Source organism: Ammospiza caudacuta, chromosome 1, assembly GCF_027887145.1.
Source record: "Ammospiza caudacuta isolate bAmmCau1 chromosome 1, bAmmCau1.pri, whole genome shotgun sequence".
NCBI lineage: Eukaryota > Metazoa > Chordata > Aves > Passeriformes > Passerellidae > Ammospiza > Ammospiza caudacuta.
The window spans coordinates 103,125,326-103,153,138 of NC_080593.1; the positions used below are offsets into that span (position 1 = coordinate 103,125,326).

The 27,813-nt window shown below is 43.0% G+C and overlaps 1 protein-coding gene across 1 annotated transcript; it reads left to right on the forward strand.

Moving 5' to 3' along the window:
* APCDD1 (APC down-regulated 1) lies at positions 1 to 27,813 on the forward strand. The gene is made up of 5 exons (XM_058806608.1): positions 1 to 196; positions 9,752 to 9,935; positions 11,486 to 12,017; positions 21,215 to 21,536; positions 23,552 to 27,813. Exons 1-5 carry the CDS (start codon positions 139 to 141, stop codon positions 23,998 to 24,000), a joined length of 1,545 nt encoding a protein of 514 aa, XP_058662591.1. The 5' UTR covers positions 1 to 138; the 3' UTR covers positions 24,001 to 27,813.

Below are 27,813 nucleotides of genomic sequence, written 5' to 3' on the forward strand. Positions count from 1 at the left end.
GTGTCCCCGGCCCGCCAGCCGCCTGCCCCCCAGCGCCGGGCCGTGGGCTGCCCGCGGCGGCGCTGAGGCGCGGGCGGCGCGGCGGGAGTGGCGGCGGCCGGAGCGCAGGAGCGGGCGAGGAGCGCTGCGAGCGGGGAGATGTCCGCACCGTACGGCAGCCTGGTGCGGTACCTGTTCCCAGCCCTGCTGCTGCAAGGTGAGTGCGCTGCCGGCGCGGCTCGGCCCCCCAAAGCCGCTGGGGTGCGGGGGGCCCAGAGCCGCCCTGGGGGCGCAGAGGGGCGCGGGTGGGTGGGTGCGCTCTCCCGTGGTGGCCGCGGGCGCTGGGTCCCGCCTGCCCGGGCGGAGGATGGGAAGCGGGCAGCCCCCGTGGCTCTGCCTGACCCCCGTGTGAGCGGAGCCCCTGCGCAGCACGCGTGGAGCGGCACCGCCGGTGTGGGTAAAACCACGCCGAAAGCGCCCCGCTCCCGAGCGGGTGTCGGCGGATTGCGTTGCAGCTCCTTGGATGGAACAGTTGGTCCGGGCACCTCACACAAAGTTTCTTTACTCACCTCCGGCGAGAGCTGGCGCTGCCGAACTCCGGCGCGTTTGGCCGAGACGCCCTGCGGGGCCCGCGTTCTTCCTCTTATCGGGAAGCGTTTTTTGGCGTGGAGATGTTACCTGGGAAGGCTTCGGTAGCAAAGTGTGCCAGCACCGGATCTTGTGCGCAACTAAAATTGTTTTGCTACAGAGCACAAAAATTCTCAGTGTTCTTACACACACTCCTGCTTTGACAGCCTCTCAGTTTAACCCTGGACTGACATCTCTCTGCAGGCAAAATTTTAGTGAGAAAAGTCAGCGTATTTAAACTTGAAAGTTTATCTTGTAAATTCGTTTTTAGGCCTTTAAACAGATAACCGATCTTTTCAGAGAGCCAGTGTTCTTCAAGAGAAACTTCTCAAAAGGAGGCAGTTTAATGAGCTGCTTAGGTATGTCTAACATTTGGCAGCCAGATTTGAAAAATCTGGGTATGATATCCTTCTGAAAGTGCGACTCAAGCTATTCAGCATCATTTTGGAGAGTGTTCCCAATTCTGAAGTCCTTTGTAGCATCCAGGCTCCATCACTTAAATTTCTTAGGACCCCAAGCTTAGTCGTAAAAAGAGGAATTTTTTTAACTGTTAAAATGCAAGTGACCTACATGGATTCAGTGGGAGATCTGTGAGCTGGGGTTAAGGATTTCAAAGCTATTCCTGGGGTTAATTTTGTGAAGCAGGGATTGTCTCTCTCTGTGTTTGTACAAGTGCTAAGCACACACTATGGTATTTAATAAATAATAAAGAGCATAGGCTTCTGATGGTATATTTTGTTTAGAGAAAGAAAGAAAGAAAGAGTAGGAGGCTCTGATCCCCAGGAGGGGGTTGATACTCTTCTCACAGCTCAGCTATGAGATCCGGAGAGCGTAGAAACATGTTTAGCTGAGCCAGACCTGACAGGACACCATAGGTGTTCTTTAAACTCTGTGATCTGAGATGTAAAAGTTGAAATGGGAAACTTGAAGTTAGAGGGTAAAGAGAGGAGGTGTAATTGCAGGGTTGGACTCCCTGGCTCATCTGCTTGGAATTACAGAGCAGAGCTGAGTGCTGGCTGGAGCAGGAAACAAATCATGGCCAGTGATCAGATCAAAACAGCAGCTGCCAAAAGAGGATGATGAAGAAAAGTCATCCATTTCTTCCATCTGCAGTTATATTTCACCAAACAACATAAACCAAAGTTCTTGTAGAAAGATGCAACTCACTGCCTTGCATATGAAGACAAGGACCTTGGTAATGTAGCAGTCCACAGTTTGGATCAGAGTTTCAAGAGTCTGGAAACTACTGCCCTCTTACAAACTTGAAAATTATATCAGTGGCACTGAAATATAGCTCATGGAAATGTCTTTACCCTGTTGGCTTTAAACTTGGTCTAGAGCTTTTCCATCCATGCCATAAAATCAGTAGAAGCATCCTTTGATCCGCAGCTATCCCAAATTGCTAATGTGTAAGAATAACCTGCGTTCCCAGGGGACTGCAGTGTTAAGCCTCTCTGCAGCGTGCAGCATTTTCTTTCTGGATTTCTATTGCATATGGCAATTCGAGGGTTAAAAGTGAGTGAGTGTGGGTGGGTGGTTGAGGCTTTTTAGGGCTTAAAGCTTTGTGACAGAAGTTAAAATATCCTGTAAGGCTCGAGCTTCTGCTTTCATTACATTAAGAAATGCCTGCTTTAACGTCACTGAGTTGAAATTTGGAAAAACTAGTCTTCATTAATCAAAATAAAACCTGTACATGTACAGTGTCACAAAAAAAAAAAAAAAAAAAAAAAAAAACAGGTTTGCAGCTGGAAGTTGTCCATTATCACTGTTTTCTTTGCTTAGACAAAAAGCCACAGAAGTTTCAGATGCCAAACACTAAGATCGTTCAAGTCCAAAAGACTTGAATAATAAGAGCTACGTTCAAGGGATTTAAAACAAATTTGGGTAATTTATTTTGTAAACATAACCTTTGCTTTTTATAAATACAGATGCTTAAAAAAAAAGCTTTAGTATATTTCTGATTATGCTACTGTTAGAGTAATGAGTTAGAAACTTTAAAACAATTAGTTGACAACATCATGGAAATGGTACTAATAAAGACAATGAAAACAAGACTGATAGGCTTTTCAGAGAAAAACTTTTTATGCTTTTAAAAGTTCTCTGGCAGTGTTGCTTAAATTAGTTATATAGTAGTGTTTTATTTCAAAACTTTTTCAGGAAAATAATAAGTAAATGCATCAGGAGATATAAATACCCATAGCCATAGAATTAACATATATTGTGCTCTGTGCTAGAGACACATGTGATCTGTTTCCTCAGTTAAATAAAAAGATGGGAAGACACAGTGCTTAGTGTAAGAGTTGGAGAATTTGCAGGGAGAGTTAGAAGATGGACTAAATTTTATTCACACATTTGTCAGAGTAAATTCCATTTCACTCATTTTTGTAGCTTGACTGTGGGCTAACACAGTGGTAAGATGTTGATGTCATCAACAGAGAGGACAACTTTTTTGTGCTCTGTAGGGTGTCTGTAGAAAGTAGGCTGGCACACAGTGGGGCCCAAAAGTGCCTCACCCGCACTGGAGGCAAATACCTTCAGCTATCCAAGGCAAGGGTAGGATTTCATTAGTGAGGTGACTATTTAGGGCTGGTAGAGGGCAGGATTATCTGTAGTGAGTTTGTTTAGCACTGTCTCCACTTGGACACAAGTGCCAGGGGAGTTGGGGCCAACCAGCACGAATAAACCCCAGTGCCAAGGTGTGGGTACAGGATGGAGCAGATGCTCTGACAGAGGGCAGATGTTTCTTGCATAGAGGGCAAGACCAAACAACCATTGATACTGAACTGCACAGACATCCTAGCACTGCACCCATTCCTGTCAGGGGCAGAGTTCCCACTGCCCTGAAGGAAGATGGGCTTTAACCCTTCAGGGTTTCATAAAGAAGCCCTCTTTCTGGGCAGTGCCATTTCACCTTGCGCACATAGCAGCAGCCATCCCAATTAAGAACTTCAGCTAAGCAGAGGTTATGGGCTGTGTAACAGCTTGGCTCTTGGTTCTCTGACCTCTTCCAAGAGAGGGCATTGAATGAGGACCAAGCTATAGGGTAACAGGGGACCTCCATGCTGGCCCTGCCAGCTTTGAGGGGGTTTCTTTTTAGCTGTCCCATGTAGACATACTTTGGATCCCTCCTCAGGATCTTCCATGCTCTGAAGTGTTCAATTTTCCTCTCTTCAAAAGCTGCACTTGGAAGCTCTGTGTGCACAAGAGAGGCAACAGATACATGTGAAAGGAAGTCATTGTCCTGTCGGCTTCCCTGGCCATAAAACCCAGCTTTCCTTTCCCAACCCTTTTGTTTGTAGTAGCTAATTTGGGCCCCAGTCTTGCGAGGACTCTTTGAAGTTTCAAGTGCAGGGAAAACACTGGTAAACACAGCTCGTGGCTTGGTAACAGGACATTATATTCTCCATGGCAATTATGTAAGCTTGCACTGGAGCTAAAAGCCTGTCATAGGCATTATCTGACACTATCCCACATCAAGAAAAAGCATGATCCAAATGTCTATTTATTTAATTGTGCAGGGCAACTGCCCAGATAAGGAGAGCTATAAAGTTAATCCAGCCAATTATTCTTTATCTGTTGTAAGGTTTTTCCAGTTTCAGACAAGTTCTAACTTGAAAAGAGGTTGCTGCAGGAGAAAAGCATGAATGTTAAAATATTTCTGTCAGAGATTAAGCCATTGCTTATTTTGAACTTATGCTATCACTCGAGGTTGTTTTACTTCATAATAAAATTTTGTTCTTCTGTATTTACATCACTAGAAATTAGGAAAAAAAAAAAGTGGTTCCTGCTGAGCAATCCCAGCCTAAAGCCAGGTTTGAATCCTACTCTGAGGTAACATGTCTCCAACGATCTAGCAAAGGATGAACCTGCTGAACACCTGGTAGCTTTCAGACTGGTTTAAAGCGCTACACTTGGACATGCTCGAAGCCGTGGTTTAGATTCTGGTAGAGACGTTCATTAAAGTGATAAAATCTAAACAGTTTAAGATTATTTGCCTTGTGCTTTAGCAGTCTGGCGTAGCTCTGAACAGAATTTGGCCTGGGTGTTGAGGCACAAATTAAATTAAAACTATCTGTGTTCAAGCACAACTCTACGTATTATCTTTGTTGCAGTTGTACAGTATTTGCATGCTGTTTTTCAGAAAACCAAAACATTCCTTCTAGCAGCTTGCAGTTTTTTTCAGAAGTGTTGGCAGAGAGCTTTGTCATAACCATTTTTGAATCACGTTTGGGTAATGGGCCGCTAACAGATTGCCCTTTTAAGATCTGTATTTTACTCGCAGCTATGTGCAGAAATCTTTGAAGAACTTGAAAGTAACCTATCTTCCCTTAACAATTATTTTTATCTTGAATGGTTGTTCCCACATCAGATACAGGTTTATAGGTCAACATGAGAGCCTGAAGCCCTCTGTCTGGTGTGGTACATGCTCCTATCCACGTCTTACTGGCATGGCAGCTGTGCAGGCCTCCACTTTCCCACTCAGATGGATGTTGGATCCTGTAAAGTGTGATCTGAGATCACAGGCCCTCAAAGACCTGTGTGATCTCTGAGGGTCTGGGCAAGGATCCCCAGTGAGCTGTAGCACCTCTCATGCTATATTCAGTTAGTTTCATGCTAAAGCTTTGTCACTGCTCGGGCTTGATTTTGAAAGGGAAGCTGGATATCAGCTGATCGTAACATGCTTTTTTTTTGCCACCTGGTATTTCAAGTGGATTCTGGAATTTTCCTTTTCCTTTTGAACTTGCTCCTTTGTGAAAACAAATGCTGTGGGGTAGGGGATACAATCACACCAATCTCTGGTTTGGTGTAGCTAAAGTGAGAGCCAACCAGACACTTCACAAAATTATTGTTATTCATCTCACGCAAAAATTTTTTTGTTTGTTTGTTTGAATTCTGTCACACTTTTGATTAGTAGCATAGTGGGTGGATTTTTGGGTTTCTATTTTTTAACAAGTGGGTAATATTCCTTGATAACACACAAAAATTCAAACAGTCAGTCAGAGAGAGTCTGAAATATTCTCAGTTGAGTCTGAGATACTCAGTCATGGAGATACTGAAACCTACCATCTGTCAGTGCTATGGAGAATAGCAGACTTGGATCTCTCTGAATGAAAGTAATGACTCCAACTATGTTGCAACTGCATCTACTATCCAAAGTGGGCTTCTAAAGAGTCATGAAATTCTTTTCCCAGTTTTGTGAATGCATGTTTTAACCTTGAACCTTTCGAGCAATGTCTCATTTAACATGGCCAAATGGATCTTTTAAAATAAGTGAATCATCCCTGCAGTCCCTCAGTTTTGCAGAACACCTCGTGTGCACTGCCAAGGGTGGGGCAGGGGGGCACTGTACTGCCTCTGAGCACCTGCTGGGAGGAAAAACACAGAAGATGGAATTTGATTTACTGCTCTGTGTGGGGAGCATTTCACTGGTCTCAGTATTTGACCTGCAGATGGTACAAGGGGAAGTTACATCTCCTTTGTGTGGCAGCTGTATCTACAGGCATATGTCAGTAACTGCAAAAGTGTTGAAATTACTTCTTTGTAAGGAAGGAGTTTGCACTGAATTGCGTAGTTACTTGCTCCAGCAAGGCGAACATAGGTAAAGGTCCCATTGCTGTCTCTCAATTTTATACTGTATTTCATATTCTGATATTCTGGTCCTGTGATGTTGTTTAGCATTACTGAGAGCAGCCCCAAGGACAAAGACTTGGAGTTGTTGGTTGATGAAAAGCTCAATATGTGCACTCAGAGCCCAGAAAGCCAAACATCCCAGGCTGCATCCAAAGCAGAGTGGGCAGCAGGGCAAGGCAGGGGATTCTGTCCCTCTGCTCTGGGGAGATCTCACTTCAAATACTGTGTCCAATTCTGGGGTCCCCAGCATAAGAAGCATGTGGACATGCTGGAACAAGTCCAAAGGAGGCCACAAAGATACTCAGAGGGCTGGAGCACCTCTCCTGTGGCAGCAGGCTGATAGAGCTGGGGTTGTTCAGCCTGCAGAAGAGAAGGCTCTGGGGAAACCTTAGAGCACCTTCCAGAACCTAAAGAGATCCTGCAAGAGAGCTGGAGAGGGACTTCTTACGGAGGCATTTAGTGATGGGACAAGGGGAACAGCTTTAAACTGAAAGATGGCAGGTTTAGATTAGATCTAAATCCAATCCTTTCTTTCTTTATGAAGAAAGTCTTTACTGTGAGGGTGAGGAGTCAGTGGAACAAGTTGCCTAGGAAAGTTGTGGATGCCTTATCCCTGGAAGTGTTCAAGGCCAGGCTGGATGGGGCCTTGACCAGTCTGGTCCTGTAGAAGGTGTCCCTGCCCATGGTCAGGGGGAAGTGGAACTGGATAATTTTTAATGTCTCTTCCGGCCCAAACCATTCTATGTGTGTGTTTTCTACACCTCTCCCCGTGTCTCTGCAGCCATCGTTATGTTCTCATGCCTCTCTTGATTACCCGAATTTGTTCTTGCCTTCATTTGTTGCAGAACTGGATAATTTTTAATGTCTCTTCCAGCCCAAACCATTCTATATGTGTGTTTTCTACACCTCTCCCCGTGTCTCTGCAGCCATCGTTATGTTCTCATGCCTCTCTTGATTACCCGAATTTGTTCTTGCCTTCATTTGTTGCAGTTGGATGGATAGAGTCCCAAACAAATACCCTCTTTCCTCTAGGCCTGTCGATGGAAGCTCCCTGCTATTCCCTAGCTGCAGTTTATCATTTGCAAGTTGTAGACAGAACTACACTCATGTGACATGGAGAGCTGAGATACAATTGCTTCTGAGCTGTATCAAAGAAGACACTGTATAATGCCGCATAAAGTTTGACTCCTTTTCAAAATCTCCTTCTTTTTATTATTTCCTTCAGGGAATAATTGGGAATGTCTGATGTGGTTACTGAGTTTTTTCTTTGATATGTGCACGTACAAGATGGTGTCCTCCCAAAGAAGGATTTTTGCTTGAAGAAATTAAATCCCCAAGTATGCCTAAATGAATAAATCATTTCTAAATGCATCTGTATTCATGAGTCATATGACATGAACTAGGCAAAATACAGCTGCATAAAAGCAGTGGTACAATAAATATGCATTGAAAATAACCAGTTGAACAATTTCAGAACTTTCTTCTGATGGCAAATTTCAAACGTTCAACAACTTCAAAGGAAGTGCGAATTTTCAAAGTCTTTTTTCAGTGTGAGATAATTTGTCTGCAGGAGACACCACGTTGAAAGATAGTGCTGGTGGCTACAACCTCTGCCATGTACCTTGCATGGACATGAAGCACAGACCCAGCCTAGTCAATCCTGCCTCTCCAAAGATGTAGTCAGTTCCAGCAGAGCATCACCCTGTCATGGCTATACCATTTCTGGCTGCAGAGTGGGAGCTGTTTGGTGCTAGCATGAGTGACTCTGCTCAGCAGTGTAGGAATACCTGAGAAATCTCTGACATCCAGAAAAGGAGAAGTACTGATCCCCTGAAAATCAGGCTTCTGTAAGGACATCCCAGGCAGTGTGCTCAAATATCAAAGTATTCCTAGTATTTATTACCCTATAGAAAGCAAGGCCATAAATTCTCATTCACATTGAAGAATTGTTTGTTACCTGCAACATAACAAACTTATCAGTTTTTCCAGAAAAGATTTTGTGAGGTTGTATTCATTAATCTCATTAAATCCCAGTGTTGTTCAATGGTGAGCACTGTTTAGGTTAAAGTGTTTATTGTATTCTTTCTGATCATTTTTTACCCTGTCTCCTGGACAAGTCTTTGCTTCTGTTTAGCTGAGGAATTGCTGTTTTTAAATGGTTGACATGTATTTATAATTTTGGCAATGCCATTTTCCCAGGTGCTACCCAAGTTTCTTCCAGAAGATCTAAGACCTAGCCAACATAATAAATCACCTTTTTTCCCCTTTTTTTCTCTTTTTTATTTTTTTCTCTTTTTTTCTTATTTTCTTTTTTTTTTTTTTCTTTTTTTCCTTTCTTTTTTTTTATTCTTTTTAATAGGAAATGGGAAAGACTTAAGAAAGTGTCTACCTAACACTAGGCATGTGCCCAAATGTCAGATGGGGCCTGGGTCATAAAGCATAGGATCCTGTACTGGGTGGTTTCCAATGGTGATCCCCAACAGCCCCATTTCTTATCCAGGTCAGCTGAGAAGGCAGCAGAAAATATGGGGATGAATCCCAGACCCTGCTCCTGGAAGCATCTTAGAGTGAGACATCCCTTTCCTGAGATGGCTGCCCCAACTTCCCAGGCACCCAAACAGCCCCTTCACCCGACCCCTTACCCATTTTGTAGCCCTCTGGTGCTCAAATTCCTTCTGGCAATGTAATAGAGTTTCCAACACGTTATGTAAGGTTCATGTTTGTCACCTTTTAACCCCTAGATGTGAAGTTTTCTTTTGATCCATGTTTTCCAACATATCTAAGAGCAGGATGTGTCTAAAAGAGTAAAGGCACAATCCTTTTGAAGCTATGTATTCATTTTGCTCAATTAATATTGTGTAGAGAGCATGCTAGTAAATTCTGCATGTATACATTACTAGAAACCAAAATTACTGTGTGCTGGAGATAAAGTTAGCTTTTGAAATTCCTTTTCCCCTTTAAAATAAAAATAGAAGGATCTGCCTTTAATTGACCACCTCAGTCATCACAGAGGCTTCCTGTGTGCAGAGGCTTTGCTTTTAATATCTGTTTTCCCCTGACTTTAAAGAGTAGTCTTTATTTGCAAGTTTATTATAGAAGCGTTCAAATTAGAGGAGGGCTGAAACCGCAAAGTTTGTGTCCGGATCTGGATGCAACTTTCTGAAAGTTTGAAAGTCTAGGTTTTTGATTGTCCTGACCAGAGATTACAGAGGTGTCTCTAAAGTTCAGTTTCAGAGCCACATCTCCTGGGTGTGGAAACACAGCACTTCAGTTCGAGCTCTTTTCCTCAATTTATTTCATAAATTTATTTAGTGGATTATGACAGAAAGGAAGAGCTTCCCATTTTTGTTTGTTTGTTTGTTTTCATAAGAGAAAATAAATGTAAACAGTATTTGCCCAGACACATAACAATATGAACAAGTGTCATTCAACACAAGATGGTCACAGTGTCCTTTGTCACATTGAAGGCCGACTCAGCAGGGTCTCATGATGTAATTTACACTTTCTGTCACAGGGCTGGGAGAAGGTTCTGCTCTTCTGCACCCTGACAGCAGGACCTACCCTCGGTCCTTGGAGAAGAGTGCCTGGAGGGCTTTCAAGGAGTCACAGTGCCATCATATGCTGAAACACCTTCACAATGGAGCCCGCATCACCGTACAGATGCCTCCCAATATTGAGGGCCACTGGGTCTCTACTGGGTAAGGAAAGATAAAACAAAATGCTTGGGATGGGGAAGAGAAGATGATAAAAAAGCAGAGAGGGAGGGATGAATATTCCCACTTTCAACAACAGAAATATTTTCTTTAATATGGTGATGCTCTAAATTCCAGATGCTCTCTGTATGTTTATGCATAAAAGGAGAAGGAGCAGCATTATGAACATTAAAATAGTCTGCCATAAAGCTGTCTTGATGAATCAATTTAATGTCTGGATTTTAAGCAGCATGCTGTGAAATATCTTTAAATCTCTCTGAATAGGAAGGAGCCTACCAAGCTGCCAAAATGGATGCTCATTCAAACATAACATTGTACTATATTTGTCTCCATGCTCTTGATCCATTGAATGGGTCCTTGTTTTCAGAGCAGCGGTCTAGCACAGGTTTTATTAGCAAAAGAAATCAAGAAGCTGTATTTCACTAGTTCTGTCACTCTTTATATCTGGTGACTTGTGTTTCAGAGAGCTGTTTTGCTTTCTGTGTCTCAGCAGCCAATATTCACAAGCTCATTGGAAGTGACTTGTAGTAGGAAAGACTGGGGGTTTTTTTAACAGAAAGGAGTGTATTTCAGGATGGGAGAAAATGGTCGCAAGTTCCTCCAGGGGAGGTTTAGATTAGATATTAAGAAAAATTTCTTCACTTAAGAGTGGTCAGGCATTGGAATAGGCTGCCCAGGGAAGTGGTGGAGTTAATATCTCTGGAAGTTAACATCTCTGAAGTGTTCAAAAGACGTGTGGATGTGGCACTTGGGGTGTGGCTTGGTGGTGAACATTGTGGTACTGGGTTAAAGGCTGGACTCAATGGCCTTAGAGGTCTTTTCCAACCTTAACAATTCTACAGTTCTGTTTGTATTAAGCAGTGTAGAGGTGACAAGGGGAACAAGTTTGAAGGCACAGGAGGGCTTCCTACAGGAAGTGGAATTTAACTGCCATTTACACTGCCAGGAAAAAAAAGGGGGGTGGTCATTGGGAAGAAAAAGAAAGAACTGACAGAACCTGAGTATTGTTGACTTTTTGAGTGGAAAAGCTCAGGATAGGATCCTGCATATCCACAGAAGACCAGAGATTATGGAGTTGCACAGAGAAGCTTCTAGAGCAGCTTATAAGCCAGTTCTTTTTGCTGTTCCCTGGACATATGACATTTCACTTTCTGATGTTATCAGTCATTCTGCTAAATCTACCGTGCAAAAGAGAGCAATAGATGTTAATAAGCTGCTCCTATTTTCAACAAAGAGTTGAATCACATGGTGGTCCCTAGACAAAAGGCAAAAGCAAAACACAATTCAAAGTATTTAAGCCTACAGGATAAATCCTTTAGTATATATGACACCATGAAGCAGTGTGCTAATAGCAGCAGAGGGAACTGTTGGATAACTGGCAGGCCACAGATGCCTAGTTCCTATTCACTCCTATTCCTGCTGGAGGGATTTAAGCACCCAGGTGTCTCTGTGGACCCATGTGGGTCATGTTGCCCGTAGTAGACATCATGTGCCACCTTGCTAAAATGTTTTTTCCACATTGTTTCCTCCCACAGCTGCGAAGTTAGAGCGGGCCCGGAGTTCATCACAAGGTCTTACAGGTTCTACCACAACAACACCTTCAATGCCTATCAGTTCTACTACGGAGGCAATCGCTGCACCAACCCCATCTACACCTTGGTCATTCGCGGCAAGATTCGCCTGCGGCAGGCGTCCTGGATCATCCGCGGCGGCACCGAGGCCGACTACCAGCTCCGCAGCGTGCAGATCATATGCCACAACGAAGCCGTAGCCAAAAAATTGAGCGAGTTGGTGAACCAGACGTGCCCTGGATTTATCCCAGGAGGTAGTCCCTGGGAGCACGATGTGAGCTATGATTTGCTGAGAGAAGACAATGGCTGTGAATGCACCAAAGCTCTGAATTTTGCCATGCACGAGCTGCAGCTGATCCGTGTGGAGAAGCAGTACCTGCACCTCAATGTAGACCACATTGTGGAGGAGCTATTCCTGGGAGACATTCACACCGATGCTACTCAGAGGAGGTTCTATCGGCCCTCTAGTTACCAGCCTCCTCTTCAAAATGCCAAGGTACGTGTCTGGGGGTTTGCATGTGTCCTCTTTTTAAGACATTGCTGATAAAGCCCAAATCACTCAGTTGTTCTGAGTAAGTGCACTGATGTAACCTAAAATCTACGTGTGCTTTTAATACAGGGGGTTGATTACAGCCATAATTAACAGAAGATAACAGAACTTTGTGAGAACAGTAACTTTGCTGCAGTTTATGTGACTGCAAATATGGAAAAAAGTAATCTCATTAAGTAAACTCAGTAAAGGCCACTCTGAAGATGGAATCAGAGACTTGTAGGCAGAAGTGGGAGTGGTTGGCTGGGACCATGGTTGTAGGCTAGCAGCTGAGAGGAATGTTTCATATAGAACTGAGATAGCAGAAGAGGAACAGGCATCAGTGGATACTTCTACGGCTGTGGGGGCAACCAGGGAGAGAGGAAATCAAATATGAATATCAGCAGATGGAAATTGAGTGATCCATAACCTGAAGAGGAGACAAGGAAATTGGAAGGTAAACACATGGAAGGGGCAGCATGAAGGGAAAAAAACTGAAGGACTGCAGAGGTCATGGATCCAGACGTAGGCACACACATTAATGAAATTAAAAACAGGTGAATTTTGAATGGGGCTCTTGATAATTCAGTTTTCAAAGGAGCCTCAGAGTGCCCTCAGCTTCATCGGGAATTGATCAACCCATAGTAAGCTAAATAAAACTCAAACAGGAAGCAGAGACACTGATGGCCTGTTGCAGGAAGGCTGTTATAGATCTTTTCTGGTGACATTTCAAAGGCAGGCAGCAATTGGAACCACATTGCCAGGTGCTGCTGCCATCAGTGTGCTCCAGCTGGGCACTGCCACAGCATCACTTCCAGCCTATGAGTTACCACCATTTTTAATCATCTCACCACAAATGGTTCAAAAATCAGTTACAGCTTATCAGCAATAGCAGGAAATACAGCATTGTGTGATCTGCCTTTAATTGCTTTGTAGCCTGGCCTAGGGATCATTTTAATCCACAGTCAACTGTTTTGCTTTATGAAAAACTTTATGAAAACTGTAGTAATTTCTGTCATTCTTATGCTGTCTTCAAGTTACCAAGGACAAGTTTGAGTATTCTTTTTGAACTTACTTTCCCAAAATAGAGAGTTTCAGCAGCAGAAGATGTACCACAGCACAGTCCTCTGCAAAATGTTGGGTTTTTTTAATTGACCACATCAACTTTACTGATTTGCGTGTGAGGGTTCTTTGCTAGATCTCTTCCTTACAGGTATCTGTAGATAGGAATTATCAGACACCAGCTATATTGTATCTGTTCTAGAAAAAATTGTAGATCTTTTTCCAACTGCTTGAAAGAGAGACAAAATCTTGATTTAAATCACTGTAGCTGAGTAGTTTTTCTGGTCTAATCTAGATGTTTTATTCTGGGCTGATATATAAGACAGCAAATGCCTACGTTTCCACCTTGTAGTAATTTCATTACAGTCAGAGCAGTCAGATGTACTTTCAGACAGCTTTAGAAAATTCAGATTGTTGTCCAGGCCTGCTGCGATTTTAGGTAATGATTTTCCTGCCTGCGTGTTCTGCTACCATAGCATCCCTTTTTCTCTCTAAAATATGGTGGCTCTAAAATACAATGTTCAAATTTAAGGGACCAAATTCTGCGTAAGAGAGGTGTGTTTCTTGAGACAGGTTAGCTAAGAGGAGCTGGGCCTGCTGGTACTAGGCTTTCAGCATGATATAAATAGCAATACCATAGAAAATGAGCCTTTGCTTCAGCTGCCATGAAAGATTCCAGGATGTGGGTTTGTTGGTTTGCACCTAAGCATGAAGATCCCTATACCAACAGGTTCTCAACAGGCACTCTGACCTACTGTTTGCCAAAAGCAGGAAGAATAGTAACAGAAGTGCTTTTCCCCCTTTTTTTCTGGAAGTCCAGGCAAACCTACCATTGAAAGGTTATAACCCTTCCTTTTTGAACTCTTTTCCTTTTTTAATTGTTGCTCCACTGGGACCCAGCTGAAAATGAGTTTAAATGCTAAATTGGGTTTAAAACTACAAGTCACAGACTCCTCTGGAAACTGGACACCATGAATAAATAGAAACGTTAAATCAACTTGTTTTCTTAAGGTTTCTACAGTCATACCAAGAGGTTGGGGAGGCCAGGAAATTGCTTCTGAAGTGAATCAGGTGTATTGTGTGGAATCTTTCATTTAAGGCTTTTTTCATTTCCTTTTTATTTATTTATATTTTAGACTCATAAAGGCCTGCCTAAAATAAGTTAAGAGGATTCACATTTGGAGTTAAATTTATAGTTAAGCCTCTATATAGAAGAAAGTTCCACCCAGCCCAAGAGTTTACACAGCCTGTAAGTTGGATGTGGTAGCCACATTCATTACTTATGTGGTTGAAATGAACGGTAATTAAAAACAAATGATTGCTGGATATGTTAGGAATGCCAAAGCCACATGATCAGGACTTTAAACAAATAGAATTGGACCTTTTCCAAATTCCTGCAGCGATTTTACCACGGGATGGTAAATCAAAAGGGCTGTCCAAAAACCAGACAGCTTTATGCTGAGCTACAAATCTGAATAAATTCACAGATTACTGTATCTCAAGTGTTCATATAGAATCAGGGAGCTTATAAAAACATATAATATGTCATCTCTAAAGGGTTTACGAACTCTCTTAGATAAGAATATACCTTAAACAAATTCCTCCAGTAAAATATGTGTAAGTTCTTGAGTGCAGATGATGAATAGGTCACTATATAGATTTATCTTGGCTGTTCTCTAACCTGGCTCAAGGTACTAGTTAGGACTGGCTGATGAATGGAGATGAACATCTTTGATGTCTCTTGACATTGCAAGTTTATTGAGTGATTCAAGCTATCACACATGGAGCTTCTTCAGCCAGTGTGAGGGAGCACATGGCTGGGCAGGGCAGGATGGGGGAACTGCTTGGCCATCATCACATATGTTATACAGAATTTTCCCAGTTAGGACAACATCAGGGAGGCTGCCTGGTTAGTTGTAATCTCACAGAAGTATACAGGGACTTGTAGCATGAAGAAGGCTTGAATGCATTATTCGTTTTCTGTGCAGGACAGAAAATGTCTTCAGAAATGTCTGCTCTAAACTACAGAAAATGTGTACAATAGCAGTACTGGGAGACTTATTTGACATGTAATTGCCTCAGCAATATTGCTTTGTAAACAAAGAACTCCTTGTGCTATTTTATCATGTGACAGAGTAACAGGAAATATCAAAGCAGGGCTGTGATGACCGGTCATTCTGATTAGATCATTACTTAGGAATAAGGCTATCATGGCCAGGAACATCACAAGAAATCTAAAAAGCACTCTAGGATAACCTTCACTCTTTGTCATGCTCAATCAGTTGCTGGACACACTCTTTCAGTAATATGTTTTCCCTTTAAAATGTGACTAACGAATCAATTCTCTATTACAACTTTATTTACCTCTGGGACCTGACTTCCAGCAGCACCTGGAATTTGCAGCTGATACAGATTCAATGTATGGAGAAGGACTGGTTCTTGGGCTTTCCTTTAGCCAGGAAAGAGCAAAGGGTGCAAGGTTTCCTGTGCTTTTCAAAAATTTGAGTCTTCATCTCTTTGAAACACAATGACTTCATCTCTAGGGGAATGCTATGTACTTGTGAAGCTCCCAGGGAAATGCAATCATAAGTTAATAAATAGATGTTAAACACATGAAGTGCCTCAGAGAAATATGCAAAACTCAACCAAAAAGCACAATTTTGGCAGACAAAACTCCTTTGTTTGTCCGAGTGGTGCCACTAGACTTCTAGGTTAAGGCAACACTTGAAGGGTGCCTTTTGTCCATTTTTACTTGAAAAGAGCTCTTGGTTAGGAAAATTATGAGGGGAAGCAAGGTAGGAATATTCAGAAGAATGGTCAGGTGGGTTAACTCCAGGTTTATGAACAGTAACAGTGTGTGTGGTGCCCTAAGGAGATGAGGGAGCAGCAGCTTTTAGCTGAGGGTGGCTCTGGCCGTGCTCGGCAGCGCTGTCGGCTGTGGCCCTGCGCCTTTGAAGGTGCCACGTCTGCACTGAGCACTGGCTGCTCTGCAGCTGCAGTAAAAGCCTGCCACAACTCAAGTGCAGCACCAGGGATCAAAATTAACCATTTAGCCTAGCCCAGGCCTCCAGGTCAACTCAGCATATGTATCTAAACTACTGACACCTTCCCTTGGCATCTTAGCACAGTGGCTTCATCTTTTGTAAAAGGGCAGGGAAGACTCAGTGGTAATATTGCATGGTTTAGAGGGCTAGATAGGATGCTTTTTAAGGGCCTAATAAATACATAAGGCAGCTTTATTCAGGAATACTTTATTCTTGAAAATGGACATTCAAGCTGTCCCTTCGGGTTTTCCAGGAATTTTTTTTATTAATACTTCATAAAACATTCATTTCACCATAATTTAGTATCATTTTAATGGGACAGATGACATGTAAGCACATTCATCTGAGAAGTCTGGTTTTCTTTTTGTTCTTGTATTTTGCCCACACTAAAGTCATTTATACCAGAAAAGAACAACCAGAAGACTTTTGCATTTAATATTGGTGTTGTTTATTTCAGTTTTATGCAGGGTTGTGCAACAGAATCAACATCATAGATCAGACAGTTGTGCAATGGTAGTGCCTTGAGATTCCTTCACTATCTTTCCCTTCATAAGAGCAGTTAATAAAAACCATTCCTCAATATCTTAGAATATATGGTACGTATTTGCAGATAAATCTGAGCGTATCTCCACCCTCCTTCCTGCTTGCAGCACCTCTGCTCCCTACCAAAAGAAATATCCATCTGACAACTCTGCAAAGGAGTTACCGCTCTCTCCAGCATTTTACTTGCCTCAAGATTTTTAATTAAAGTTTTAAATCTTCGTTTCTCTTCATTCCGTTTGGCAGGCTGAGTTATAACTGTGTCAGCCATGCTTGTCAACTCCCCAGAGCCAGCCTAATGCACATTAGTCAACTCAGCCTCATATGAGGTCATGCAAAGCCTGCAAATTTTTTGTACTGGAGAGAATTTGTGGTCGTTTTTTAAAGTTGTCTTGGTCTGCAGTTATCTACAGTGGTGGAGGAGAGAGCCTGATACTATCCTGACCAATTCATAAATGTGTCCTTGCTGTGGACTTGGCTCCTGGGCAGTGTGAAGCAAAGCCATCCAGCTTTTTTTGTTGAGCTGGAAGCATTTCCTTGAATTGATGTTCTCCCAAGAATTTCCATTTATACTCATCCTGGCAGCACTGGTTATTAGCCCTAACACCTGGTACTGTGTTTCCTTGGGTGGTGAGGCTTAAAGCATGATTCATTCCAGTCCCACCAGTCCTGCCTGTGACACGTGGTATTCAGGAGGTGTGCAAGGCCATAGCTGAGTGTTGTTTTTCTTCCCCCTCTTTTTCAGCCCTTCCCCTCAGGGTAATACATGCAGTCATATGGCAGGGGTTTCTTACCCCAGCTCTTGTGGCTGTTGGCCCCTTCAACATCCCAGGATTCTGCTTAGATCTGTACTGCACACACAGTTCAAGCCTGAGCCCATGCCTGAAGAAATCCAATGCCTGGTCTCTCATCTCATGTCTCCCTGCAACAAGGATATGCATGACAGACCCAGCCACGTGCTATGTGACATAGCCAATGTCAGATAATTAGTCTTAGGCAGTCTTAGAATTCCACAGAACTTAAGAAAAAATTAAATTGTGCTGGGAGTGTTTCTGACTGTCCATAGCAATTGGGAAAAAGATGAAGGAACCTCATGTTTGTTTGCTTTTTTTAATTGGAATCCTCCTTGCTTGGCTTCCAGAGCTCTCTGTCCTTATTACCACTTCAGCTGAGACAGCAGGACAGAGTGATAAGAAAACATGTTGGTGGGAATTTTTAGATACTAAGCTATTTTCTCCCCAGCTACAAGAACTGAGTTTTCAGCCAGAGATTCAGGCTTGTTTTGGCACACATGGCTTTGTGGATTAGTTCAGAAATTGGCTTTAAAGAAACACCTGGAAGGATGAGGAATGTTGTCACTATGGCTTTGGCACTGCAGAGCTTCAAGGAGTCACCCATCATGGGAGGGAATCTCCCAGCTATTTTAGGGCCCAGTCCTTCTAGCAAGGCCCCAGTATTAAAAATACTGCACTGTGCACCTAAGATAATCAAAACGTAGAACCGATGTCCATCCTGTCCTCTGCTTGTTTTATTGCTTTTTAGTTTATGTCATGCCCCAATGAGCTTTTTACTAGAGAGTTCTTAATCCTGTTTGGACTCAAACGTCCTTTGTCTCTGTTCCCTGTTTTCTTTGAATGCCTGTTTTTAGAAAATAATCTTTCCCTGAAACACATGGAAAGGGATTGAATTGCAAAGCCTCAGATAGTGTAATTAAGAGCCAAGAGCAGCTGACCTAAAAAAGCAAGAGTGAAATATACAGTCAATTGTTAAACATAAATTACTCCATAATTAAGCCAAATTGCCTCATAACAGAACTAGCTTTTTCCCTTGCCCATTACATGGGCAAAAAATCATACTGAGGGAATTTATACGTGGCATATTCTTCCACTAAGAAGTTTATAACGTTGTGAAAGATAGTATCACAGCAAAAAAGGTTTATGTGGGCTTAGATTCAAATGCTGGTCTCAAGAAAGCAATGGATTCAGAGTACATCCAGCGAGGGGCTGGAGCCAGCTGGTGTCTCACAGCTGTGAAAAGGATGTTTCTGCTTCCTCCCTCACCACCCCAACCTCTCCCTGCTGCACTCAGTTCGATGCAAAAAGTTTCTGGTTACCTCAGCCCCTTCATTTGGGCACACTGTCAGTGACTACAAGGCCATCAGGTGGGACATTCCTTAGCAGCCCAGCTGGCCAGACCCTCACAGCTGGTGCAAAGCCTTCACAATTAGAAGGGCTGCACAGAAGTACAGTAGTTCAGGACCACAGTGGTCAAAGAACTACAAAGGTGAACTACAGACAAGTAACAGAGAGTTAACAGGGACCTTCCTGGGGTTTGCCAAACGAGTCACCTCTGCTCACAGTGTGATGGTGGACAGTGGTGACCAAAAAAGAAAACAGGCTGAGTTGTTGTTTGGTTTTCTTCAGGTTTTGAACAAGGGCAACAGGAATCCTTGGTTCCCAGGTTAAATTGCCTTGGCTCACAAACTGGTTTTGGAGGATCAGCTCCTGGGAGGAAAATGTGTATATAAACCAAACCAATATACTGCTCTGCCAAGGTCTCCTCTAGGAGATGATAGAAGCTTTCAAATGCACTTCAGAGGAGAAGGGACTGTAACAGAAATTCTCTCCTACTATTGATAGATTCAACTTATATAAGTTATTTTTAGTTTTATAGCACTTTTCTTGCTTTCTGGTTTTGTGAGTGGGGCAATCACAGCCATAAAGTTACTGTCATCATTGCCCTTAATGTGTCAGGGAACAGTGCAGCCAGTCTGCTCCATAGCAGGACAGAAATGTGTGGTTAAAAGGCACTGGCATCTTCATCTCCAGAAAAAAACATTATTTCTCTTACAATTGAAGATACTTTTTGTGGATATATCTGCAGTAACTTCACCAGTTGCAGTTAAGTTACTCAATTAAATGTTTTTTGTATTTCACTAAGGTACTGACAGACCTCAACCTGCTTGCACAATTTAGCTGAAAAAAACATATCTTAAAATTTGGTAACAAGCTCCACAGTGTTTGGAAAGGACTACATCCACTTCAAGAGCATGTCAGCACATGTGGTCTCCAGAAGACCATGTGTTTAGGGGGGGAAAGACCCTCGGGAGGTCACCAAGTCCAACCTCCTTCCTCCTCAGAGCAGGGCTGGTGGCCAGCAGTGGTTCAGATCAACCAACACAGATCCTGTGCTTTCATCTCTCAAGGACTCTCCTCGATCCTTCCTGGAGAGAGGGAGGTGCACTGGCAGGTTACTCACATCCACCACATTCAAGCTGTGAGGTGTTTTCCTGAGGTGCATTGAGTTAAGAGCTAAAGCTCAAGATGCAGCCATCTGGGAGATTTACAGAAATACTTTTTCTATGTACACCTTTCCAGCCCTCTTTTTTGAGGCCTCTCTGAGCACCCTCTGTAACATAAATGCTCATATTCACAGCTCTTACTTTAAAGTCCACATGAGCTGCTGTGAAGCTCAGCGTTTCTCCCCTCACTACCTTCAGCTCTGGCTCACTTTAGAGGTGACATTCACACCATCTTCATTAGGTGCCCTGAATTCCTCCAATAAAATGACTGTAGGTAGCTTCAGAGAATCAACTTACAACACCCACAATATGTCTTTTACACATATTAAACAGGGTTTATATTTGCCCCAGACCAGACAGTCATCCAAAGTCTTTTCAGCAATAGTGAAATCAATGAAATGGCTGCTGTTCTGTGTCCCTAGGATGTAGAATAATGGTCTATACAAAGTAACTATAAATGGTGTTGCTCAGAAGGTGGAAGCTTCAGCCTGAAATTTCTCCACAGACTTGGAGCCTGCAGGCCCCTTCTTAGACACCCCAGGTACTCACATTTGGGGCCAGGGGTACTTGGCTGCTTGAGGCTGCTGCATGGCCCACAGTGATGAGCCACCCTGGAGCTCAGCATGTATCACAGCCCCTGTTCCTGCTGGAGAGGGCTATAATAAAGCTTTCACCGTGTCCAGCAGCAACCAGCCACATCACACACTTCCCAAACTTGTGTTAGGGCTCAGCAAAGCTGAAAGAGTTTAAAAAACACTGGTTACTATTCTCCCAAGGTGCCATCCAAAAAGAAAGAAGTCCTTATAACACTCATGTTTATCTACAGTACTTAAAGTTAACAACTTAAAGACAGACAAATAAGAGTTCAGCAAATGTATTGATTTCTGACACAGGCATTGCAAAATCCCTATCATCGTAGTAAATTACCATCTGCCAGCTTCTTGTATGATTTGAAGGATAAAGTCAGCTTTTTCTAGATCCTGAACTAAAATGTTAATTTCAGATAAATGCAGACAGGAGAATTCATTTCTTACATGCCCCTCTGCTGTGCAGTCTTATGAATACAAAGCCAAATAGTACCACTAACAAGATCAGAAATGACAATGCATTCCTTCAAGTGTGGAGCTGGTGTCACGTCAGCATGAAGTGGCTGGCCTGATACACTGCCCTGTATCCCAGGTGATGCCAACTGAGGGTTCCTCTCTGCTTTGTTTCAGAACCACGACCACAAGTGCATCCCGTGCAGGATCATCTACCGCTCGGACGAGCACCACCCACCCCTCCTGCCCCCCAAGGCGGACCTGACGATCGGGCTGCATGGAGAGTGGGTGAGCCAGCGCTGCGAGGTGCGGCCGGAGGTGCTCTTCCTCACCCGCCACTTCATCTTCCACGACAACAACAACACCTGGGAGGGCCACTACTACCACTACTCCGACCCCATCTGCAAGCACCCCACCTTCACCATCTACGCCAAGGGACGCTACAGCCGCGGAGTCCACTCGTCCAAAGTCATGGGTGGCACGGAGTTTGTGTTCAAAGGTAGAGAAGCGTGATACAGTGGGGAGGGAGGTAGTTCTGGACCAGAGCAGTTTCTTCATAATGACTTGGTTGCTGATGATTTCATTCTGGGATTTTCAGCAGTTCATAATTTCTTGGGAAGTTTGCAGGCATTGTGTCAATGCCCAGCCAAACTATACAGCTGCATGGCATTTCACACCACTGAAGCAATACTCATTTGAGGCAGAAGTCCTTAAGTACACACAAGAAAATAAGACTCCACATTACTTAGTGATCTTGAAGTCCAGTGGCCAGCCATCAAGCCTCTAAAAGAAGTGGTTAGATCTGTGTCCTAGGGCTCCTTCCGTAGAGAGAAAAAAGCATCTTCAGAAGGCATTTCAGATCTGAAGGGGTATAAATAATTTTCTCTGGAAAACAGATGCAGCAGCATGCATCTTTTCATGTGCTCCCAAGGGGCCCTCAAGCAAATAAGGGTGTCCCTAAAGACAGCTCTGATTAAAGATGCCAGAGCAAAGACAAAATGTATCCAACCCAAAGGCATCGGGTGCTTTGGAAAGCAGCTCTCGGTGGTGACGCCACCCATGGCTGAGAAGCTTTCTTTTGCAAACAGCCCCATGGAACCCTGCTTAAAAAGAGCTCAGGGGCCTGAGCCACTCACACAAACAAACATCTCCAAAACACAACATCCCACCATGGCACCAGCCCCAGCGGAGCCTCTGGTAGCCTCAAGCCCTCTGTAGGCTCTTCTCCTTATTTCAGTTACCACATTAGAAGTGTAAAGCATCTTACATGGGTCTAATTTAGAAAAGCATCCAACTAGAAGAAATAATTTATTTATCTGAGATGTTTTGTAGGAGGTGGGAGATACCCTTGCCTGTCAGAACTTTGGCTCTTTAGGGCTGCCTGTGCAGCATGTCCCAGCTCAGCTCCTGGCATCAAATCCAGCTTGCATTTCTGGTTTATGTTGTGCCAACGTATCTTACAGATCAAGGTCACTAATTTGGGCTTAGGTAAAACTTTCCGGTTCAATTTCTATAAATTACCTTTTACTCCAGCTAGAGTAAATAATGTGAATTGTAGAGCTATTGAGTCAAATGGCTGTTTATAAAAGCTCAGGAAAAGCTCACAACAAATCTTACTATAAAATGATCTGCAAGAGAATTTGGGATTTTTGTATGTTGGAAGGCATGAGGGATGGTTATTTGCTTCTGTTTTGGTAGCACCAATCCATTCAGATCCCTTTTTCTTGATATACAATGTCAAACACACACCAGGAAAAATCTCTATTCAGCTTCTGCAGGCTTATTCATTTTGGCTTTTCTCAACTTCTTTAACTTGGCTGGAAAATGAAACTTTATATGCCTTAAACTCCTTTGAAATACAAGCAGGTTAGAACTAAAGAAACTGCAGCAGTTCTACATTTGATACTGCAAGCTGCAGCCAATGTTGAGAGATGAGAAAAAACATCTTTCTGTAGGTCATCTATATTTTATAATTCATGCAAAAAAGGACAGGTAATATAGGATGATAGTGCAACTGTGTTGTTTTACAGATTTCCCAGTGGAAAGTAATTATTTTATTAGGTTTGCAGGGTAGCTCGCAAATGTTAAGAAATGATGAAAAATATGTGATAAATACCCCACTTACGAATTAATACAGGCAGTAATAAAACATGGGTAAAGTTTTATTGTTTCCTCTTTTCCTTATCTCCTAGTACAACAAACCAGGCTTTATCTGTGAAGGATTGTCTGGAATTTATGAAAAGCTTTGCTTAATCTCTGGCTGAGATATGTGGCCATCAGGTTTTCTTCAGCGGAGTTGGAGGGAGGTTGTTCTTTGCAAAAAGCAATTTTTGCACAGACAAAGACATTAAATGGTGCTCCTAGATTTGCTGGCCACACCTGTAATGTGAAAAACAAGTTTAAGAAGAAACAAGGGGAGACAATTTTGATTTAACAGGTGTGCCCCAATCTGCACGTTGGCTTTGCTGTTGTTTTCGTCCCTCCGCTAACAGCTCCCCTGTTCCTCTCTCACAGTGAATCACATGAAGGTCACTCCCATGGATATATCCACAGCCTCGCTGCTCAATGTGTTCAACGGGAACGAGTGTGGAGCCCAGGGATCCTGGCAGGTTGGGGTTCAGCAGGACGTCACCCACACCAACGGCTGCATCGCGCTCGGCATCCGCCTGCCTCACACCGAGTACGAAATCTTCAAGATGGAGCAGGATGCCTGGGGCAGGTACCTGCTCTACAACGGCCAGAGACCCAGCGACGGCTCCAGCCCCGACCGACCCGAGAAGAGAGCCACTTCCTACCAGATGCCTTTAATTCAGTGCACCTCATCAGAGCCCAGAGCTGAAGAGTCACACGAGGAGAATAAAATCAGGCTGTATAGCAGCAGGGCACCGGAAAAATATCGCAGCACCCCAGCTCTTGCTCTGTTGTTTATTTGTACTGTGTCATATTGGGACATTCTCAGCTAGAAGCGAGGAAAACTTCTTTTTCATGACTACAGAGCCAGGATTCCACCAGACTGGGGGTTGTTTTTCTTCAGACAGAAAAGGACATTTATTTTCTTGATGCACTTGAATGCCTGAGAACTGTTGTTCTTTTCCTTACTTCCCTCTTCCTCCTCGAATCCCGAACGGCACTCGTTTGATGTTTGTGCTTTGAACTTCATCCAGTCTGATCCCTGGCCTGACACGACTGCACAAAAGTAATTGCACTTTAGGACTGCAGACTTCTGGGGGGAGGGAAGGGGTCTCCTTTTATTTTTTTTTTTTAACTGCTGGGATGAACTCTATGATCCTGCTTCAGTCATCTCTGCCATCTTACTGTTGTGGTACTCTTATCCCCAGTGCCTGATTTCTCATCAGAATTTAGCTCTGGGGAAGGGCTCGGTGTTGTGCCAGTACTGTGATAGCAGCTTCCCCCTCTGACTTCACAGCTCTGATGTAGATATGTATATAAGGAGGAAACCCACAAAGATTTATCTTGCCATTATCTCACAGCTCATAATACAGAAAGAATCAGCAAATCAACAGCCCTCTGTTCAAAAAGTGCTAAATTTGGGTTGATACCCCTAATTAAAACAAAAATACTCCAAGTAATTTAAGCTATTTTTACAATCATTAAGTTGTAAAAATAACCAGTGGTTTAGTATTTTCTCATTCAATTAACTTGGCTGTGTAATTGCTTCGAGGCCTCCCCTTGTATCTAGAGAGTAGCTACAATGAAGCCCCCTCAAAGCCAGCCAGCAGCAGCAATTTTCCTGTCAGATGCACAGAGTGCAGGTAAGCTGCCAATACAAGGCTGCAGGAAAGACTTCCCATATTCCTGAGGCCTTACATACTCCACGTGCAGTACTTGGGTGAGCTGGGTGGGCAGAGTAAAGCAAATGGGATCTAATGTGTTCTGCAGCCCTATTTAGCAGCATCTTTTTAGTCATCTGACCTTGTGTAAGAACAGAGAAAAGGGTTACAGCAGCAAACACACTGTAGCTCCTGGTAAAACAAGAAAGCAGCTGGAAACACCCCCTCGGATGGAGGAACACCAGCCCAGTCTTAGAGAGGGAGGAGCAAGTGATGCACTAATGCAACCACGTCCTTCCTTTTCTCCTTGCTGAAGTGTCCCAACACATGCCATGGTTTTATGGAGCTTAAATCAGCATTGGTATGGAGAGACACTGCTGGGAAGGTGGAGAGACAGCCCTCAGAGAGCATTTGTCAACTAGAGCCTGCCCTGGAAACTCTCAGGTTTCTCTCGGTGGTGAATACATCCTTTTGTGCACTGATGCAAGTCAGAGCAGACTCTGGAAGCAGTAGGGGAGATGTTTAAGGCCAGCAAGGGGTTGGAAGTTCATAGATGAACCACGTTCCCATGCTTTAATGGGGAATGAATTGAGAACGTAGCTTAGTCGTGTGTTTGGGCTGTGGCTTTTACTGATGTACACATTCTGGCTCACAGGAAGAGCAGGAACATCTGTAAGAAACATAAGGAAAAAAGTTGTAGTGTTTCTTCACAGCATAAGCAGCTGCTAGCTGCCCAGCCCAATACTGTGTCAGAAAAAGAACCTTTAATGTATTATTTTCAGTATCCTAGGGAAAGTATGTTTTGAATGAAAGTCTTTCAACTTTACATAGTGAATCTTCATACTGACTACTATAGCAAAACCATTCCTTGAAAACATGGATGTGACTTTCCTCAGGATTGGAACAGAATGAGTTCACCTAGTTTTGAGACAGCAGGAAGACAGGGGGAAGGAGCAGTATCATGGATAGATGCACTGCTGAGTCAGACCACATCTTTTCATATTTTTCCTCAGACAAATAAAAACTCACAGAAGACTGTTACTTAAGAGTCAGGAATGGAGCTCTGGTTGGCTCAGTAATCACCAGACAAAGTATTTATCCATCCTTTTAATGTTAGATCCTTCTTCAGCCTGTTGGAAGGATCTGAAAGCTGTGGTGAATTGAGCCCAATGAACAACAGCTGTTCTGATCAGCATTTCTTGATGTATTTTTTGCTCCATGCAGTCAAATGTACTTGAAGAGCCAGCTCTGGATCAGTTGCTGGTGGGGAGCACAGTTTTAACTAGAGGGTCAAGAAGGAGGCTGGATGCCTCTGACAGAGTAGCTATGAACCAGCATGGAGTTTGGTTTTCTCTGGATTGAGTTTTGTAGTCAGCAGAGTGATACCAGCATTTCTCTAACTGGGCTACTGAGCTGTTAAAGTCAAACAAGTCCCCTAAGTACCTGCTGCATTTCTGACTTCTATTTGAGATCTAGCACCAGGAGTGAATTCACACTTGGGGTTTTTTTAAAGGATGGGTACTGTGTGGCATTCCTTGGATCACACAAGACAAGCTGCTTTTACCACCATTGAGCACTCCCATGTGGTCCTATCTCTGAAAAAACATCCGTGGTTAGAAGTTGCCAGACTGTGTCACTGGCTTGTGCAAGTGCCACACGTACTCAATCCCAGCTGAAATCTGCACATCCTTGTGATGCAGGATGAAAGCAAAGACCAAAGGAGCTGTTCCACAGCATGATTTTCTATACTTATCAGGGCAATCATCTACAGTTGGTTAGTGCCTTGTGACTCCTCTGTAAATTGTCTAATGTCAAAAATGTTGCAACAGTTTCAAGAGAAAGATCTGTCCAGTTATAACCTCTAAAAGCACATTCACATCTCAGCTGTTTTGAATCACAGACTCGCAAAGGTCTAGGTTTTAAAAGGTTTATGGTTAGACTACATGAAAATGTAACTCACTGTACAAATTGTACCATAAATGTTCTTTTTCCCCGTTATTTAAAGACACTTAAAAAGGAAGTACTTTTAAAAGATCTTCACAATGCATTACATGAAATCTGACTGGGGACTTCTGTAGTTTATTTGTAGTGTTGACAGAAACAATTTTATGATCTGGGTTCTTAGCATTTGCTGCACCAGCTTACCTCCACGTGCCTGTATATTTTTAATTTTTCTTTTAGCCAATACAAGTCAAGTTGGACAAAGCTGTAAGTCTTCAGAGTGCACAGTTTATGTGCTGGTCTGTATTTTCTGTGAGGCTTCTCCTTGCTTGCAGGCACAGAACGAGGAGCTAAGCTTACCCCCTCTTTGGTTTCATCACTCACTAAATTAACTGCTGCACAGCACCACATACATATGTGACACAATATATTCCATTCATTTTATTTCTCCAACCTGACCTCATGTGCTGGCAGCCCTGGCTGCTGAAGAGGTTAAGCTGCAAGTGGTTTAGCAGTGAAAGACCTGCAAGCTGGGTGATTTGTCCCTTGCTGAAATGCAGGTTTAAAAAAAAAATAATCCATTAATGTTGGTATCTTTAGCTGTTGCCAATGTTGCCAAGACAGGTGAAAGCTTTTCCCTCAGTAATATCCTACTCAAGGATCCACCTGACAGAAGAAATGGCAACCTAAAGAAATTCTTAGGCAAATTGTTTCAAGAGGCTCTATTCAAGAAATAGGACAAAAGGGATCAGAAAAGTCAAAACAAGTGTTCTTACTCTGTTTCTATACCATTTACTTATTGTGCCTGCTGTCCTGGGGTAGAATGTCATTTCTATGAACAGAAGTTTGTATTTTAAGATATAATGTCAGTCTTGCTTGAGTCGGAGTGTGCTTGCCTAAAGTGCAGGATTCTAAAAGAAAAAAAAATCTTTTTATTTTTGTAAAGTTATAGAAGATATTTTTCTTCTCAACTATGTTCCAGATTAAACTGCTGGGGAAGTTTAAGCACTTGTTAAACTATTGATTGAAATAAAAAAAAAAAAA

Coding starts and splice junctions, on each gene's coding strand:
- APCDD1 (XM_058806608.1), top strand. CDS start 139: ATGTCCGCACCGTACGGCAGCCTGGTGCGGTACCTGTTCCCAGCCCTG. Junction 197..9,751: donor CCCAGCCCTGCTGCTGCAAG/GTGAGTGCGCTG, acceptor TTTCTGTCACAG/GGCTGGGAGAAGGTTCTGCT. Junction 21,537..23,551: donor CACGGAGTTTGTGTTCAAAG/GTAGAGAAGCGT, acceptor CCTCTCTCACAG/TGAATCACATGAAGGTCACT.